This window comes from Astatotilapia calliptera, chromosome 7 (assembly GCF_900246225.1).
Source record: "Astatotilapia calliptera chromosome 7, fAstCal1.2, whole genome shotgun sequence".
In the NCBI taxonomy this organism is placed as follows: domain Eukaryota; kingdom Metazoa; phylum Chordata; class Actinopteri; order Cichliformes; family Cichlidae; genus Astatotilapia; species Astatotilapia calliptera.
In genome coordinates this window covers 32,791,092-32,811,454 of record NC_039308.1, presented here as the reverse complement: position 1 = coordinate 32,811,454, position 20,363 = coordinate 32,791,092, and the positions used below count along the sequence as shown (strand labels likewise).

Here is a 20,363-nt window from a genome sequence, read left to right as displayed (position 1 = left end):
TCACCTGAAAGCACCTTGTGAGCTGTCACTGCTAAGCGTGTAGTACATTTGCTCGAGTTTGTGCGTGCGTGTGTTTATATGTTGGTCTTGCAGGGTGCGACGGCTGTGTCACTATGTGGTCAACCTACGCTACTTTGAAATGTGCATCCTGACGGTCATTACCATGAGCAGCATCGCCCTGGCAGCTGAGGACCCCGTGCAAGCCAATGCGACGCGCAACGATGTGAGTCAGGCCTACATCAAGACTTCATAAATAAACATCTGGAAGTACACAGCAAACACACTTGTTGTCAGACAGATAGACACACATGGACAAGTATATGCATGAAAACATGCAGGCTAGCACAGGCCGGATGAGGATTCACACATAAACACGTCTCATTTGGGCTGACTGACTGATTCATTTGGACCGATTGAGAAGTTCTTCCTAACAGGATCTGACAGTTTATCCATGTTGAGGAATGAGTGGTAGGAGGCACAAAAACAAACTTTTAATCATTTCTTGGTGAAATAACTGATTCGCAAGTGGTTCAGAGCCAAAAATCCAGTAACTATCCTGTTTTTGTATTCTTTACATCCCTGTGTGATATGTTAGCCCATGCTGGGAATAAGGATGATTTTTTTGTTTTGTTTTGACAGACGAGCACAGCTAGTTAGTATTGTAGTCAGGGGTGCAGAGGGAAACTGTGTGTGTGTGTGTGTGTGTGTGTGTGTGTGTGTGTGTGTGTGTGTGTGTGTGTGTGTGTGTGTGTGTGTGTTAGTTTTTGGTGAGCGTGTGTGCCTGTTGTGAGGTGTTAAGGTAATGTGTATCTATGCAGTACAGTGCAAAGCTGACAGAGTTTGAGATCTTTGGCAGGACATAGGAACACGTTGTGCATATCTGGTCCATTCTTACACACATATACACACACCCTTTCAAAGACTGAAAACATCTGTCACTGGGTCTGTTAGTGAGTCATTTTAAAGGATATTTCCTTATTGCTTAACTTTTTGTAGGTTCTCAAGTACCTGGATTATGTCTTCACTGGAGTCTTCACCTTTGAGATGGTGATTAAGGTGAGAAGGATGGAAAAATCAAGGTACATTTTCATTCGAGCCGCATGAGCTATGAAAACCTGCTGTGCAAGATTTTAGTCAAACGTCTGCAACATCTGTGGTGAGCTAAATGTAAAGATTGCCTTGATCAACACTCAACAAAGCTAAAAACACAATCACAAAGTAATAAAACTACATTGACACTTTCTCCAAAAATATTGCATTGGTATAATACTTGATAGATGCCTTGATCGCTAAAATACAGAAAATTATTTGATGCATGCATCATCAAAAAAAAGCATATTCAGAAGCAAGCATGTCACTCTCATAATCAGCTGCTTACATCCTATTGCCTTTAACTGTTCTTTCACGTGTAGCATGTCTTTCTCTACTTTGATAGTGGTATTTTTTAAGCTGCTGCAAGAACCAAAATAATCCAAGTCAGAGTCCTGGAGATTTGAACCTAAAACAGAAGCCAGACACCCCGCTACAAGGAAGAATATTTGGGTTTTGCATCACTTAATAATGTAAACTGGCTCACAGACTTCTCCATAATAATTAGTCCAATTAGGAAGCAGCAGGAATAGTTTCATGACAGACATTATTTTCTGTCGGCTTGAAGATTCTGTCCTTTTCTGGATATATGCACTGTTTACTTATATAGTATAAGATACATATAAATCTGTTTCAGTTTGGGTTTTTTTTTTAATCTAATAAGGATTTGTTTCATAATGAGCTTTCGTCATTTTTAACCAGATTTAGCTTGTTAGATTTATTTTTACTTTATGCTTTTGACCTGCTTATAACCACATCTGAGCTTTAATGAAAAGGCCAGCAAACTGTGGATAGCATGTCACTGACATCACTAATTGGCTTTGTGGTTTTACGTGGAGATAACACTCCATCCCAATGTGTCTAATTTAATTCTGTAATTCCATCACTCTCTGCGACTCCAGATGATTGACCTGGGACTGCTTCTCCACCCTGGCTCTTATTTCCGTGACCTGTGGAATATTCTGGACTTCATCGTGGTCAGCGGAGCTCTGGTGGCCTTTGCCTGCTCGTGAGTCAACTTTCCCTTGAATTTTTTTCTGTTCATTATTTTATCATCCCAGCGGTGCTTGAATATAATGTACACCAACCACATAACAAGATGTGGAAACCATCATCATTAAAACGCCAAATGGTTTGTTTTGTTGCCTCCTCTCAACTATCCAGTGGACGAGCATTGTGAATTTTAATGTGCTCGTCTTATTGTTTTCCCATGAATTCCAAGACTTTTGTGTTGCCCAGCGGTTATTTTGCTGCCATGATTATGTTACATAAAGTCTTCACAGCCCCTCCCTGCTAGTTGGCTAATAGGTCATGCACAATTTGGCTGATAGGTTTAAGGCTCAGGTGGAGACAGAAGGACAGGATTTTCCCATGACTGTCAGGCTCTAGCTGCCATCTAGTTGGTACTTTGGATTTAATGCCTTATACAGAATCTGCTTTTTGAATATTCGTTTTCTTCTTAGTGGAGTAGAAGTTCGAACATAGTATGGATCATGGACTGTATATAAAACACTGCATCAACTTATTTACATTGTGCATGAGTTATATATGAATGAGTTTAGGGAAGGTAACAATGTTTACACACATCTTTTCTATACATTCTGTAAAATGTTTATGTCATTTGCTAGTTTTACGTCTTATTTAATATTGTCAGGTATTTATTTTAAATATATGGTCGGATTGATGATAAAGAAGGCCATTACCATCTTGTCATAGACAATTCACTAGAATGCTCATGTTTAGGCTTCAAAACAATGGCGTAAACCATTAGGTGATAACATGGTGGCCATGTTTTGTCCATTTTTTATATACAGTCAATGGCATGGTTATAAGAACCACACTGTTTACAGTGTTGTGAGAAAGTATTTGCCCCCTTCCTGATTTCCAAATTTTTGCACATTTGTACATGTTTCAGATAATCAAATAAATTTTAATTGCGAATAACCCCACGTAATTACAAAATTCATTTTTCTGTTTTTTCAGATGATTTCATTTATGAATGGGAAAGTTATCCAAACCTACCTGGCCCCATGTGAAAAAGTAACCTGAAATCAAGTGTTTATGTGGCAATGAGTTTTTCATTTGCTGTGGAGGAATTTTGGCTCACTCTTCTTTGCTGAATTGTTTTGATTCAGCCACTTTGGAGGGTTTTCGAGCATAAACAGCCTGTTTAATGTCATGCCAAAGCACAACAATTTGATTGAAGTCCAGACTTTGATTAGTCCACTCCAAAACCTCCTTTTCTTGTCTGGATTTTTTTTGAGCCGTTCAGATGTGGACTCACTGAATATCCCAAGTTAACTTGAGTTACAACGCTTGTCTCGTCAGTCCACAGAATATTTTGTCAAAAGTCTTGGACACCATCAAGATGTTTTCTGTCAAATGTGAAATGAGCTTTTGTGTTCTTGTTGGCTAGCAGTGGTTTTCTCCTTGAACACTCCCATGGGTTTTTCCCAGTATCTATCTTATTTTTAAATTATGAACTCTGACCTTAACTGACGCGAGTCCTGCGGTTCTTTAGATATTGTTCTGGGTTGTTTTGTGGCCTCCTTGATAAGTCATCAATGCACTCTTGAAGTACTTTTGATAGGCTGGTCACTCCTGAAGGTTCAGCACTGTTATAAGTTTTCTCCATTTGTGGATAATGGGTTTCAGCGTGATTCGCTGGAGCTCTAAAGCCTTAGAAATGGCTTTGTGACCCATTCCAGAGTTATAGATGTCAATGACTTTGTTTCTCAGCTGTTTCTTTCAGCTGTGCCACGATGTGATGTGGTTAATCACAGAAAGATTCATGATTTAGCAAGTGGGACACTTTTTTTCACATAGAGCCAGTTAGGTTTGCATAGCTTTCCCTCCCTTAATCAATGAAATAATAGAAATGTAAAAACTAAATTTTGCATTTACTTGGGTTATTTTTATTTAATACAAAAATTTAGGTAAAAGAAGAAACTCTGGAAAGGCGCCAGATTTTTTTCATTGCATTTTTTTTTATTGTATAACCTGCCCTTAGATACTGTGGTGTAAGTCAAAATTAAATCCCCACTTGCACTGTAATCTGAGTGGATTTGACTCCTTATTGGTGAGCATTCTTACTGGTATCAGTAGACTTATTCTTGTTACCTGTATTTCAGTATATCTCAGTATACAACTGGTTTGGAAATCATGTAAATAAATGTTTTCCAAAGCCAGAGGAGTTCTGGGTCTCTTGAGAAAGCTGGTGATCACACATTTCGTTTTGAACAATGTTTTCAGGGGCTTTTTGCCACTATTTCACACACTGACTGAAACTCTCCACAGTTGCTTGTCACGTGTGTTTTTCTTTGTAACGCTTTCTGTCTCTGATTTCTCTTTTTCCCTTTTTTTGTCTTTTGCCAGCACTAGGTTGATGCTTGTCTCTGTCTTTTATCTGTTGCTGACTCTTTCTCTGTATTCTCTCTGTCACTTTTTCTCTTTCTTCTTTGTTTTCTGGCTTGGATTGCTTTCAGGAGCCTTATGGGGTAATGCCTGCTCTTTCTGTCAGTCTGTCTGTTTATTCATGTGCATATCTGCCCGTTTGAATCACTTTTTCTCCACCTTAGCTCGTGGTATTTTCAGCAAGGTGTTGTTTTTTGTCTTCTCACAGCTAAATGTTTTGCACAAATGTCATATTTTGTTACTTTCTATTTTTATCATCGCCACCACAGTCACGATTAAAGACATTGCATTTCCTCTGTTTGTGTTATGTAACTATGTTGTGTTACATCTGTATTCGGGTTACATAAGAGCAATTACCCGTTTTCCATTTATTGGACATATTTTATGTGTGTTAGAAGCTACAATGTACACAGTGCACAGTGGACCAGTGCTGAGATTGAACAAAACACAGCTTCAAAAACATATCAGACGTTTGAGCTTTCATAGGGTGATTCAGGTCATTATGAACACAAAGAAACTGAATGATGCTGCTTATAATAACGACGCAAATAAATAAAAGAGCTAAATAAAAACTATTAAACAGAGTGAATAATAGATGAAGGATTTTCTTACCAATAATGCACAGTTAATGATATTCAGGAGTTATCAAATTGAACCCCTTCATCCCTCCATTCAGCTTTCACTTGCTGTCTGGCATTTTGTTTCTCCCGTCAGCTCTGTAATCAACTCTCATTCACACCAATCAACCATGTAAGAGGCTCCATTCACAGCACCAGGTCTAATGGATAGATGTGATACCTGACAACCTACATTTTATTTTTATTTAGATCTTATTTTCATACTTAATCTAAACACAGGAAAAGGAAGGCAAGTTGTAAACCTGTTACCCAAACTGTCTGTTTTGAAACATCCAACACAGTTACTGCTTTGTGTTTTTGAAGGCGCTTACTTTAGGATTAATGTCTAGATATAAAAGGATTTTATATATTAATATTGTGTTTCAACTGAAAGGTCAAAATTTATTTAAAAACCGCTAATCATTTATTTAAGCTCAGTTTTTAAAACCTTAGGATGTAACTACAGCCCAGCCCATGCAGCAGTATATGAATGACTAATCTCGTATTGTGGATGGATTATCTCAGTTGTTCTCCTGGCTGAAGTTTGGTCTTTTTACAGCATCCTTCATGCGATTACATTTGTTCCTGACCACCGAGAACACTCACGTTAACTTTTATCGAGTGGAAAAAAAGTTAGCTGTTTATATTATGCTAACATAGCTGTGTCGCTAGTGGTCACGTAGCACATCATTATATACCAGCTAGCCCAACTTCAGTAACGCTACAAATGTCACTGCTGTTTAGTTTTCTGTCTTCATTTATGCTGGAAGTGATAACAGAGCTGTATGTTTTAATTTGTTTCCAAAACCCCGCAGTCAGGACATGCTATATTGTATTTAGATAGAAGCTAGCGAGCTAACTTCCTGCTAACTTCTAACTTCGTTAAATGTCATAAATTCCGTTTTCATGGATGCCTGGATGCTAAACTCAATTGTTACACCTGGTAGAGCAGAACGCTGATCATTTTATTAAAGATGAAAGACTTTAGACAGTTTTTCAACTCTCAGTAATGCCACAGTGATCGTTTGACCTGCAGCGGAGTTTAGGCCCAGACACGGCAAGTGACGTCAGACTTAACGACCGGATTGCTTGTTTTTAGTCTTATTTAATACTGTATGATGCTAAGTTTGAAAATTATGGCACTCACTATTAGTAAAAAGGACAATAAAGCTTTAGTAATTGAATAATTACTAGTTTTTGAGCGAGAGATGCTCAGCTCTCAGACAGGTCCACAGCTTGATTATCACTTTCAAGCGAGATGGCTACGGCAAAACCGCTCTGCTTGAGGCTTCAAAACAGTAGTCCACAAACTAATGGGTGATGGTACTGTTGCTACATGCGTCTTTTATATACAATTTGTGGAGAGCAAGCTAACATGTAGCCACTAATCAGCCACAGCTTAAAAATGATAAAACTGTCAAACAATTGTATTCACAGAAAATGTAAAACTCAAAGACACATATTTACAAAATGTTTTTAATTTGCTTCAGAAATGGTTAAATGCAAATACCAGTATAACACTCTGTAACATTATTACCTTTATTATTATGTTGCATTTTCTACTAATTTTCTAAAATATTTTCCGCAGCAGTAGTAATGCACCACATGATCAGAGTATAGCTGCATTGGTGTCTTGGCTCCATACCCATGATCTTCAGCATACTAAAACACTGCAATGTAACAGAATTACTGTAGGACCACATTTCTTAACTCCAGAGTATATGTAGTCAGTCATGACATTATAATCATCTTCATGTCATCAGTTTGATTTTCCCTCATATTCAGTATCCACAAACACTATTTCTTCCAAATATTTTATCCAGCTTATCTTGCTTTAAAAGGGTGTTTACTTTAAATTTACTTAAAAGTCACTTTTTTGTCTCTTATCTTTGCTTTCTTTTGATGTGTTTTGAAGTTTGAACCACCAAAATTGTCACTATATCTTCACGCCTGGGTGATATCTGTGTAAAGTGTTTATTTTGCTCTGTCTTGCTTTACATGCTGCTGTCTGTCTTTGTGTATTGTCTGCGTGCATATGCTTATCATTTCTTTTCCCCATCAGATCGCAACAAAGCGTGGCCAGGTGGGAATTGTCAGTATCTACTTTTTTTCTTTTTAGCCCCTCGTACCCTTTTGCCCTCCTCCTGTGAAACACAGAACATTCCTCTTAGCAGCCTTCGAGGTTTACGTTGTCGCCCTTCATCCCAAAGTGCTTGGGATGTGACTCCCTTCCCTCCTCGCTTTCCCTCCCTTTTATAAACCTTTTCTCCTGTCCCAGTATTGGGACATCAAGACAAAAAGGAAACATTGGGAGCTCTCCCTCATAGCTTTCAGAAGTTAATCAACACACAGACGGGGATTTGGGCTGCAGGAATCTGAAACTCAGGTTATCAGTTGTATCAAAGCTTAACTCCTTACCTATCCTCTCAGTTTTCTCTTTTAATCATGACTAAAGTCAATTTAATCGGTTAAATGTCCAAGAGATTACCAACCTCCACCTTCATCTCTTCTTCTTTATGCCTATGGAATTAGAGGGCAGCCAATAAAGGATTATAGCTTCTCTCATGAATTCACCTTAAAAAAATTTTTTAATTTGTTCCTCACAGCCTGTCGTGTTTGTAAGGAAACTCACAATAGACATCTGTTTTTCTCTGTTAAAAGAGAGTTTTTGCTTTGTTAATATTTGTTTTTGAAAAAGACAGAATTTTAGAGTATGCCATATTTTTAACCTTTTAAAAATGTTTCTGAATAAATGGAAGTAGCGGATTGGGCTACACTGGGTGAAGAGTGTGTTAACAGTGTCCTCTTGCAATGTTGTAGATTTGAAAATACTCCCATTAGTAGAAATCAAAGAGGAAAATGGAGAAAATATGCAAACCAGCTGCTGCTATGCACTAGAGGCTCTAAATGAACACTAGAAAGGCTGACCTATGATACGGATTGTGTTGGAGATATTTTTTAAAATGTGATTTTGACCTGCATTTTCAGCTTTTGCTAATAGTCAAAGAAAACCTTCACTATTACCATTAAAATGGGAAATTAATAAGCCAAACATACATTATACAAAATTCCTCAAGAACTTTGAATCCTCTGTAAATTTTGAAACAGAGAGCAGGAGCTTTGCGCATCCGATTTTGCTGATGAAGCTTTAGACGTCAGATGTTACGAGTCTGAACAGGAAATCTTCTCTTTCATGAGCGAGCAGCGGCTACAGAAGTTAAGCTACTCCAGATGACCTCATGTGTGGCTGCTGAATACGTTGCAATCACCGCTGATGTGTGCTGCATTGACATGAAAAACAAACTCCCCGCCCGTGCGCTTCTGAAAGCTATTGGGAGACTGTTCTTGCCATCTCAATGTGTTGAGGTCCTTAAAAAGCAGGACTGGCATTGACTTCGCAAATTGCATGCCAGAGTATCCAAGTTATACAAGCATGAGAGCCGCATGCCGTTTTGTTAGATTTTTTTATTGAGAATTTGAAAGGCCCCCAGGGCCAGATTTTTTTGGAACCATGCTTCTCTCCGGTTTGAGTTCTGTCCTTCCCTCGCCAGTCACCACATATTAAAAAAATAGCCATGTTCATTATTCTGGTGGGTTTCTCTGAGTCCCCTAGTACCTAATAACAATCCTTTCTTTTTAATGAGACCCTGTAAAGCGCTGACATACTGACCTGGGTCTGTGCGAGTGTGTCTGTGCTTGTCCAGCTACCTTAATGAGGACCATTTTCACTTTGGGAGCATTAGAGCAAGAACAATCTGTAGAGGAACTTTTTGTCCTGTCCTCACTTCTCCAAAGGTCTTTTAAGGTTGGGTTTTAGGGTTGCTGAGAGGTTTAGACACAGTTAGGGTGGTAAAAATAGGTAAGCACACTATGAGCCAGGAAAAGGTATTGAAGAAGGCATTACTGTATGTTAAAACTTTGTAGCTTTGTTTCTACATTTTCTTTTTGTTTGCCTGTATCTTATTTTTGTTCTTGCTGCAAGACTAATTCTAATGTGCCAAGAGGCTAGCCTCCAGGTAATGACCCAAAAAGAAGACACAAGAGGGAAGGATTGTGCTTTAAATTTAATGTGTATTTTTTGGAAATATGCCTTTTACTATTGCAGGTCGAGGACATCTTAGGCTAGTATGCTAATGTTAAAAGCTTGTGATATGCTGTTGGGTATCTCGAACTACTAAACTTTCCAGACAGGAATAAACCAAAAGTTTGAGTTCTTTACAGAACTCTTCATATAAAATGCACTCACCTGCCACTTTGTTAGGTATACCTGTTCAACTTCTAAATAAGTAACTATTCAGCCAATCACATGGCAATGACTCAGTGCATTGAGGGGTGTAGACATGATTGATACAACCTGCTAAACTTCAAACCAAGCATCAGAATGGGGGAAAATGTGATTTAAGTGACTGATCAACAGATATAATGAATGCTTATCTACTGGGATTTTACCATGCAGGCAGGGTTTACAGAGAATATTCTGGAAAAGATTAAATCTCCAGTGAACAGTAGTTTTCTGAGCAAAAATGCCTTATTGGTGTCAAAGGTCAGGGGAGAATGGCCACACTGCTACCAGGTTATAGAAAAGAAAGAGTAACACAAATATCCAGTTGTTACAACCAAGCAATGCAGAACAAGTTGATGCTTAAAGTACATGGGCTCCATGAGCAGAAGAACGCACCGCGGTAAATATAGTCTCAGGAAACTGAGACTATATATCCAAACGTTAGGCTGCTGGTGGTGTAACGGTGTGGGGGGATATCTTCTTGGTACCTTTTTTTTTTTTACACTTTACCAATTAAACACCACAGCCTACCCGAGTAATTTTGCTGACATTGTCCATGCCTTCTTGAGCACACACAGTGGTCAACAGGATAACACTCCATGTCACAAAACTCACATCATCTCCAACTGGTTTCTTGAACATTACACTGTACTGTACTCAAGTGGTCCTCTACAGCAGCGGTCCCCAACCCCCGGGCCTCAGACCGGTACCGGTCCGTGAGTCGTTTGGTACCGGGCCGCGAGAGTTGAGGCTCAGGTGTGAAATGTATGGTTTTCAGGGTTTTTATCGGTTTTCAGCGTTATTTTGTTATTGTTTTTATCGTTTACTCGGTTTTCCTGGGTCTTTTCACGTGTGTTATGAATAAATATTCTTTTTTTCGGTACCAATACTAGTTTTATTTTGTTGTATTTATCCGCGACACCTCCGTGAAAATATTGTCGGGCATAAACCGGTCCGTGCCGCAAAAAAGGTTGGGGAGCGCTGCTCTACAGCCACCAGATTACAATCCAGTAGAGCTTCTTTGGGATGTGGTAGAACAGGAGATATGCATGATGGATATACAGTTGACACCCACAATGCGTGTCACTAATTAATAAAAAATCCTTCACACTCAAACTATCCTTGGCCAGTGTCACTCTGTGAATGATGGCTCGACTGTATGTCATTATCATGATGGCTAGTTTTTAAACCCCCACACTTACTTCCCATAAATAGTGAGCAAAACGTGCAACGTCTGCAGTGACAGCAGTGGTTCCTGCAAAGAAACTGCCTCCTGCACCTGCGGCAGATTCTTTGTGCATTTACTGTAAAAATGTATGATTTTGTGTGTTATTAAACAGAAACAATGCTAATTTGTATTGTGGAAGAAGCATCGAAGGAAGCAATACCTGGAACAATTCACTACCAGACATAGTCCTTCAATGAAAACTTGAAGTATGGAATGAAAAGGGTGTAATTTCACTGTTGTGTGAATAGCTTTTGTTGTGGATTTTGAAGATGGAAAAAACAGACCAAAGGAAAGATTAAAGGAAAAGAAAACAAGAACAAAGGGAAAGAAAATGAAAAGAGGCTTAAAAAGGGGTTTGGAAGAAAATACATTATAACAGGAAACAGAAAAATAAACAGAAAATACACTGAAGCATGTAACAAACAAACAAAAAAGAAGGTCAGAATCTTCAAAGAAAGAAAATATTGAATGTCAGGAAGGTGTGGAGGGAAGGGATGACTGAATGATGGAATGAAGAAGCGGAGGGAGGGCAATAAGGAAGGAAAAAGGAAAAGGATTAAGAAAGGAAGGCAGGAAAGAAAGGAAGTGGTTTTAGAAACAAGATCAGGACAATGGGAAAAGATAATAGAAGGAAATAAGGTTAGAAGGAAGGAAAAAATAAAGATGGAAAGATAGAATAAGGAAAAGAAAGAATTAAGAAAGCTGGGGATGGACTACAACAAGGGGGAGAGAAGAAGGGGAGGAAGGAAGGAAAAGAAAAAGCGATGAAAGGAAGGATACGAGGTTTGGAAGAAAGAAAGGGCAGCAGGTTTCAGGGAAACAAGAAAGGAGGGGTGTTAGGACAAGGAAGGTAGAAAAGAAGATTTGAAGAAAAGAGGCATAGTAAGGAGTTATACTGGGAGGAAAGAAGGGCATTAAGAGAAGGGAGAGGAGGGAAAGACAACAAGGAAGAAGAATAAGTGAGAAAGGGAAGAAAGGTAGGAAGGGAAAGAAGCATCAATGAAAAGACAAAAAGGATGAAATAAAAGGAAGAAAGGAAGTAGATATAGAAACAAGGAGAGGAAGGAATGATGAAAAGACAGGAGGATAAGAAGGAAAGAAGGAAGGGGGAAGGTAGAAAGGAAACATGTCTTCCCAATGTGATGTTTATGTAAAGTTTGGTCAGAAGGTTCCTTTGTAAGTGCGCATGCGCCATTAGCGTGCTGCCTGCTGTAACCCCTAATTTCCTTCGGGATTAATAAAATATTCTGATTCTGAAATAAGGAAGAAAGGCAGAGAAATAGATAGGAAGGAAAGGAGCTAAGGAAAACTAGGAAGGAAAACTAGGAAGGAAGATGTGGGAACAGAAAAGAGAACATAATGAGTCTGTGAAGGTTCTCAGTCATCCAGGTCACCGTAGTCAAAGGTGACCTGGATGACTGAGAAAAGCGTCAAAGTCCAGACGCTTTTCTTTGCAAGCTCCTTTGAGAACATAATGAGATTCACACATCTTAAAAGATGCGTGAAGTTGTAGGAATGAAAGAAAAAAAAAACAATAAAAAGAAAACAAAGCAGCCAAAGGGAAGATCAGAAAAAAGGAAAAGAAAGGGAGTAATTACAAAAGTATCTCGATAAGAAGAGAAGACTGGTGAAGCATGTTTCTGTAGAATAACATACCTCACTCACATGCATGTGTTCTACTAACAGAATATATGCATCCTACAATATAAACCTGGTGAAGTGCAGTCAGTTCTTGTTAATGCAGCCTGAGTTGAAAGGGTTTAGAGTGTCATTGCACTACATCACCCAGACTAACTGTACTCTCAATCTGCACAGAGGGACAAAAGGCAAGGACATCAACACTATCAAGTCCCTGAGGGTCCTCCGGGTCCTGCGGCCACTCAAGACCATTAAACGGCTGCCCAAACTGAAGGTACGGTAATCAAATCTGTCACAGATCGTTCTGTAAGTCTGTAAGAAAAACCAAAAACCCACAGAGCACCCAAACAGTCCCGATCCGCCACAATATGAAACAGGAAAATACCACCGTGTAATCCATTTATTTCAACAAAGCAACTGTATTCTAAATACCACCTTTTTAAAAAGTAACTGTAACGGAATACAGTTACTCATATTTTGTATTTTAAATACGTAACGGCGGTACATGTATTCCGTTACTCCCCAACACTGTAGATAGACCTGCCACCGCACAGTTTAAACCGTTCTGAACATCGAAAGTCTACAAGAATCAGTGGAACAACACAACTAACACATTTGAATCCTGGTTTGTCTGTTGATCAGCTTGCTCTATTCAGCACTTCATGCCTCCTACTTATACACCCCTGACACATTCGTGCACACAATCGAGAGGCAGTCAAAGTCTCCAGAAACCTACTCTACCATATCAGACATGAAAAGTTTGATTTTTGCTTGATTTTTTGCTTAGATACTGAATTTTATATTCTGTGTCTTACACGCCTACAGTAGGCGAGTACTTGGTTCTCGAAGGAGTTTTGTGGCAATTAACAATGAAACACATACTTAATGCACTGTAACACATTACACTGATGATTTCTCATTGTTTAGCCAATGTTTTATGACTTATGCGATATATTTAATCATTTGGACGTGATTGCTGCATTTGCAGTGTTAATAGTTTGGCTTATTTGGTGCTCACTTACCTGTCAGCCTTGAGCTGGCAGCTATTCCTCTTTTGTTTGTGATGAATTGGCAATTATTTCAAATTGAGTTTGCAGAAACTGGGTTACCGCAGAAGTGAAGTCTGTTCTTCTCTATTTGTCTTCCATCTTCATTAAAATATGTTTAAATTGTGTGTTTCTAAAAAAGAAAAAAGAAAATCACTTAATTTAAAGAAAAAAAGGTGGTGTTTTTTTATGTGGATTTACAAAAACTCCTAGGATTACATGTCCTCATTATTGGAGGTGTTGTGCTAATTATACTGAGCTTATGGAGAATTGATTACTGCAGAGAGTTTTGAAGATCTTTAAAATCAATAGTTAGAATTTATATAATATATTACCATGATGCAGCTATTATAAAGATATATATTATAAAGAATTACACTGGGAGCACAATGCTGTATAGAATCCTGTTTTCCTCAATTGTTGTCTCAGACACAGAAATGACAGCTTTCCTCTGCTGTGTGGACAAAAGTATATGTCAAAAGAGGAGAGATCTGATTGGGCTAATAAAAGTGAGATAATTGAGACAGATCGAAGGTGGCAGACAGACGCCCATCCAAAGCTCTTCTTGGATACTTAGGGAGAGTGGTTTGACAGGACAGGCTGGTTAAAGTACCTCTGTCTTCACTCTGGTTTACGGAAGCGGTTGTGGGATTCATCGGGAAACTAGCGGATGATACCGTGGAGACAAAGACTATCACAACGTTTCCCAACCAGAAGCCGTGGGTGGATAAAACCATCTGCGACGCTCTGAGATCCCGCACTGCTGCCTACAACACGGGACTCATGACAAAGCCGCGTCATATAACGTGCGGAGGGCGGTGAAAGAGGCGAAGCAGCGCTACGGGAGGAAACTAGAGTCACAACTCCAACAGAGTGACTTGCACTTTATCTTTCTTCTCTGAACCTTATCCGTACCTTATTATATACATCTGTACTATGTAAATATGTATATTTTTATAGTCTTCTCATTCAAATCATTACAGTGCAATATCTTGCACGTCATGGATATATATTTATAAGCACAAACATATGGACTTTTACATTGTTTTTTTATATATTTTTTTTACTTTTAACTTTTGTTTCTTTTCCTTTTTTTCTTAGCTTATGTAAAATCCTTTTTAGCATGTTTGCACAGTCGGGGGGAGTACTTTTTTAGCCAGAAAAAACATTTCACTGTATGTTGTACCAGCTATAACTACATGTGACAAATAAATAAAGAATTGAATTGAATTGACTCTAGGAGCCTGTGGCGGGGACTAAGGACAATAACGGACTATAAAGCACCAACAACCGGTATGACGAACGCGGCCGTGACTCTGGCAGACGAGCTGAACACTTTCTATGCTCGCTTCGAGGCTGCAGCTAAGGTCTCCAACAATGCTAGTGTTAGCGGCGCTAACGGCTGCAGACAGGAAGATACTGCCAGCACCGGAAACGTGCTCGTCATCTCCGAGCATGAAGTAAGGAGAGCCTTCAAGAGAGTGAACACCAGGAAAGCAGCAGGACCAGACGGCATCCCAGGTCGTATCCTAAGAGACTGCGCATACCAGCTAGCTCCTGTGTTCACTGAGATATTCAGCATCTCTTTATCTCAGTCGGTGATCCCCACATGCTTCAAAGAGTCCATCATTGTTCCTGTCCCGAAGAAACCCCACCCTGCTTCTCTCAATGACTATCGCCCTGTAGCCCTCACCTCAGTAGTGATGAAGTGCTTTGAACGCCTGGTCAGAGACTTCATCATTTCTTCACTACCAGACACACTGGACCCACTACAGTTCGCTTACCGTCCAAATCGTTCCACAGACGATGCCATCTCTCATCTCCTCCACACATCACTCACTCACTTGGACACTAGAAGGGGGAATTATGTTAAAATGCTCTTCATAGACTACAGCTCTGCATTTAACACCATAATTCCCTCCACACTCACCACCAAGCTGGAGCATCTGGGACTCAGCTCATCTATGTGTCAGTGGATCTCCAACTTCCTAACTGGCAGACCACAGGCAGTAAGGATGGGCGGACATGTCTCAGCCTCCACCACTCTCAGCACTGGAGCCCCCCAGGGGTGTGTTCTGAGCCCCCTGCTGTACTCTTTGTACACATATGACTGTGTGGCCACTACCAGCTCCACCACCATCATCAAGTTTGCTGACGACACCGTCGTGGTGGGCCTGATCTCTGATAACAACGAGACGGCCTACCTGAAGGAGATTAGGAATCTGGAGAACTGGTGCCAGAGGAACAACCTCCTTCTAAACGTCAGTAAGACAAAGGAGCTGATAGTGGACTTCAGCACTAAGCAGGAGAGGAACTACCAGACCCCCGTCATCAACGAGTGCCCAGTGGAGAGAGTGGACAGCTTCAAATACCTCGGAGTTCACATCACGCAGGACCTGTCATGGTCCTGTCACATCAACACTGTGGTGAAAAAGGCCCGACAGCGTCTCTACCACCTCAGACGCTTGAGAGACTTCCAACTGCCCTCCAAGGTGCTCAGGAACTTTTACTCGTGCACCATAGAGAGCATCCTGGCGGGAAACATCTTAACCTGGTTCGGGAACAGCACCATGCAGGACAGACGAGCTCTACAGAGGGTTGTGCGGTCAGCTGAGTGCACCATCCGCTCCGAGCTCCCTGACCTGCACTCAATCTACAGCAGGCGGTGCTGGACCAAGGCCAGGAAGATCGTGAAGGACTTCAGCCATCCCAACAACAGACTGTTCTCTCTGCTGAGGTCAGGAAAGCGATTCCGCTCCCTGAAGACCAACACAGAGAGACTGAGGAGGAGCTTCTTCCCGCAGGCGATACGGTCTCTCAATCACACCACCACACAGTACTGACCCACACATACAGTTCTTACACACACACTGGACTTTCTGGACTTTGGTTTTGCACAACACTGGTCACTATATTCTTCATTTCCGGTTAATACTTGTACAGCTGCTGTTATTGTGTATATATTTATTTATATTTAGATTTCTTCATACATTCTTATATAGTTCTATATTGTGTATTGTGTATTTTGTTGTACAGTTATTTTATTTTCAACTTTAATTTATATATTTTATCTTATTCTTCCCAGTTAAATTTACCCTTCATTCTAATTTGTGTTGTACAGTTATTTCATTTTTAACCTTAATTTATATTTTATTCCTTCCTAGTTAAATGTACCCTTTTTAATTTTTCATATTTATTTCCTATCTTATTCATAGCCTTTTCCTTTTTTGTTTTCTTTAGGTCACGAGCAGTTGTCCAAGCATTTCACTACATATCGTACTGTGTATGACTGTGTACGTGACAAATAAAAATTTGAATTTGAATTTGGTTTAAGAGCAGCCTCGATGGGAGTCACTCAAGTAGCAGATATTCACTGGTTACATTGCATACATGTCAGAATGGATCGACAAAGCACTTCATCTCTCAAAGAGATCCCAGCACAAGCTGACAGAGATAGTGACAGGCACAGACTGCTGTTTGCAGGTGGGAGATGGGAAAGATATCTGGGTTTAGAACAAGGCTGACTGTGTCCGCAAAGTGGCCCTTCTAGATCAGCGGTCCCCAACCCCCGGGCTTCAGACCAGTACCGGTCCGTGAGTCGTTTGGTACCGGGCCGCGAGAGTTGAGGCTCAGGTGTGAAATGTATAGTTTTCAAGGGTTTTATCGGTTTTCAGCGTTATTTTGTTATCGTTTTTATCATTTACTCGGTTTTCCTTGGTCTTTTCACGTGTGTTATGAATAAATGTTCTTTTTTTCGGTACCGGTACTAGTTTTTTTTCGTTGTATTTATCCGCGACACCTTAAAGGCCGGTCCATGAAAATATTGTCGGGCATAAACCGGTCCGTGGCGCAAAAAAGGTTGGGGACCGCTGGTCTAGATTACAATTGATCCAGATTACTAGTGAGACTACAACAGCTTTTCATTCAGAAACAAAGCCATCTAATAGAAATCGTTGGTTTATGAATATAGTCTTTGTTTAAAGTGAATATGTCAGCATTACAAACAGAATTGAAATGTCATCCCAGTAGTGTGAATTTGTTTAGGTGATGTCTAGCAGACAGCTAGCAACTGTATCGTCCCCGTTTCTGCACCAACCTGCCCGTCAAAGCTGCTACATCTCTAATAATGCATCATTTTGAACTGTAAAATAATGTTTCAGCTGCTTCCTTATTCACAAGGGTTCACCACACAGGGTTTTTATACCAGGTGTCCTTCCTGATGCAACCTTACCCCTGTGGCGACCCCTTGTGGTTAAGCCAAAAATAGCACAACTTTAAATATTTATAAAATTTAAATTGTTTCATGAAGGAGTAAATAAAATATAGAAATAAAAACAGTTTTTTAGAATCAGCCTGTAAACATGTATTGTTCCTTTAAAGTCGGGCATTTTAACAGAGTCTCTGTGCACTGACTGTCTTTCGGAGGCAGCCTCAAGTGGCCATGAGAGGTACTGCATGTTGCTTGCCACTTTTGTGATGACTGGAGGTTACAGTCGGGAAGATACACATAAATACCTTACTATTAATTCAATCCAATTAGTTTAATTTCTATTCTATTCTCTTTATATAGTATCAATTTTAAAAAAAACTGCATGCATTATGCTGTAAAGACCCTACAATGTTAGAATGAAATCGCAACAATCACATGACTCCCTATGAGCAAGCACTTGACAACAGTGGGAAGGAAAAACTCCCTTTTAACAGGAAGAAACCTCTCACAGAGGCAGCCATACAACGTAAAACACACAGAGAGTGAAAAGAGCCCTAATAATATGCTTTGTCAGAAAGGAAAGCTTGAAAGTTGTCTCGAGGTTGTCCGAATGCAAACTGGGAGCTGGTTCCATAATAAGGGGCCTGAAAGCTGAAGGCTCTGCCTCCCATTCTACTTTCAAATACTCTAGGAGTCACAAGTAGGCCTTGAGCCTGAGAGCAAAGCACTCTGTTAGGATAATAAGGTACTGTGAGGTCTTTAGATGTGACAGGCCTGATTAGTCAAGAACTTTACAGTTCTGTGTGTGTGTGCTTGTGTGTGTGTTTCTCAGGCTGTATTCGACTGCGTTGTAAACTCTCTGAAGAACGTCCTCAACATCCTCATCGTCTACATCCTCTTCATGTTCATCTTCGCTGTGATTGCTGTTCAGCTCTTTAAGGGGAAATTTTTCTACTGCAGTGACGAGTCCAAGACCCTGGAGAAAGACTGCAGGTACGTTTATATTACTGTTTTTATTACTGTTGTCTATTCTAACTACATCTTCCTCCTCCACTTTTTTTCTCCTTTTTTTGTCACATCTTTTCAACTAATTCTGTCTGCCTTCTTGCTTTCAGGGGTCAGTTTTTGGACTACGACAGGGATGAAGTAACGGCGAAGCCCAGAGTGTGGAAGAAGTATGAGTTTCACTATGATAACGTGCTGTGGGCTTTTCTAACACTCTTCACCGTCTCCACTGGAGAGGGCTGGCCAGTGTAAGTCAGGACAGCCTGCATATCATTTTCAGTAGCACCTAGATGGAGGTCCAAGTGGTTTTTTATCATTAAAGATATGAAACTAATAAATCTGATTAATTGGTGCAGAAAGAAATATTGCTCACATTTTTAGCTGACAATAAGTGCTTGAGTGTTGGAAACATTCGTGACTTTTTCAAGTTAAAATTTCCATTGGTGATTCATCCTGAAAGGCACTCATCACACCTGGAGCCAGATTGTACTGTGCAGTTTAAATTACCTGATTTATCCCAGATGTAATTACTGTGCATTCTGTTAATATGCAATCAAGTTTCATTGCATAGATGTCAGTCTGTCATTCTGTGCCTAGAGGTAGAAACGCAAAATAATGTTGCCGTGGGGGTCTAAGTGTTAACGCCTTTGCTTGAGCTGAAGTACCACAAGCAGATTCATCGTTGTCTCTGTCAAAGGTCGTTGATGCCTGTTTGCTTTTTGGCATTTCATGTACTTACCTGAAAATGAAAAGTAGATTGCTAAACTGAGTGAGCTTGTCATGACAGCTGAAAATCACAGACTTTCTAACAAGCTGTGACAGCTCAGTAAGACCATAATCACAAGGAAGGACTCTTGATTGGTTTTATGCTAGTACATTGCACCTGTAGATACTGCAATATGAGTGATAGAGACACAGCCTTATAACGTTTTGTTCTTAACCTAGAAGCCTTAACCTAAAATGATAATGTATAAAAGAAAAAGAAAAGAAATATTATTAATAAATTAAACAGAAGACGTGGAAGGAACCTCATCTGCTGACTAAAGGGTCACACATTTAAGGGTTGGACATAGGAAGCGCTGATGTTCGGCCGATAACAGATATTCTAAGCTCCAGTTGCCTAGGTAAACCTCCAATGTATTTACCATTTTTCTCATTGGTAGTCACTTCAATCGCTTGCCTCAAAGTGAAGGAAGGTTTTGTTGCTCAAAGTCGCTGAATGTCATTGACTTTCTATGGGTACTATATCCAATTGCTATGGTTACCACATCCAGTTGATTCAGTTGATGTGGATGTGCGTTTAGCCTCTGCTGGTATTGGTCAATTTTTCAAGGTTTCTGGGCGTAATCAGAATATTATCCTTTTCAAGATGGTTCTGTTTTATCTTTAAATGTGAAAATCTCTTCTGTTATTTTTCTTTTGATCCATTGGCCTGCAAGCAACCAAAACCTGCTCAAAATGCGTTGTTTAGTAAAACTTGGGAATAAATCTACATCAGTTTTGAAAATGATTTTAGTCTTTCCTTCTTTTTAGTGTCCTGAAGCACTCTGTGGATGCCACATATGAGGACCAGGGCCCCAGTCCAGGCTTTCGCATGGAGACATCTATCTTTTATGTGGTCTACTTTGTGGTGTTTCCTTTCTTCTTTGTCAACATATTCGTAGCTTTGATTATCATAACTTTTCAGGAGCAGGGAGACAAGGCCATGTCGGAATGTACATTGGAAAAGAATGAGGTGAGAGTGGAAAGTGAAGCACTTTATTGTGGGTTTTTTTTTTTCTTTTTTTGTGGGGGGTGTTCTGGGAAGAAGAAGAAAACACAAATTACAAAGACA

At 39.9% G+C, this 20,363-nt stretch overlaps 1 protein-coding gene across 25 annotated transcripts in view; it reads left to right on the top strand.

The window, feature by feature from the left end:
* Positions 1-20,363, top strand: part of cacna1bb (calcium channel, voltage-dependent, N type, alpha 1B subunit, b) — a 233,958-nt gene that overhangs the window by 173,420 nt on the left and 40,175 nt on the right. For 11 of the 25 annotated variants that reach the window (XM_026174412.1, XM_026174406.1, XM_026174397.1 and 8 more), the window contains 9 exons: positions 94-223; positions 997-1,056; positions 1,992-2,098; positions 4,575-4,586; positions 7,183-7,212; positions 12,446-12,542; positions 18,357-18,517; positions 18,640-18,777; positions 20,063-20,264. In XM_026174412.1, coding sequence (XP_026030197.1) covers positions 94-223; positions 997-1,056; positions 1,992-2,098; positions 4,575-4,586; positions 7,183-7,212; positions 12,446-12,542; positions 18,357-18,517; positions 18,640-18,777; positions 20,063-20,264 — 937 coding nt within the window. The remainder of the gene's footprint in view (positions 1-93; positions 224-996; positions 1,057-1,991; positions 2,099-4,574; positions 4,587-7,182; positions 7,213-12,445; positions 12,543-18,356; positions 18,518-18,639; positions 18,778-20,062; positions 20,265-20,363) is intronic. The other 14 variants (XM_026174414.1, XM_026174411.1, XM_026174415.1 and 11 more) reach the window with 3 other exon arrangements.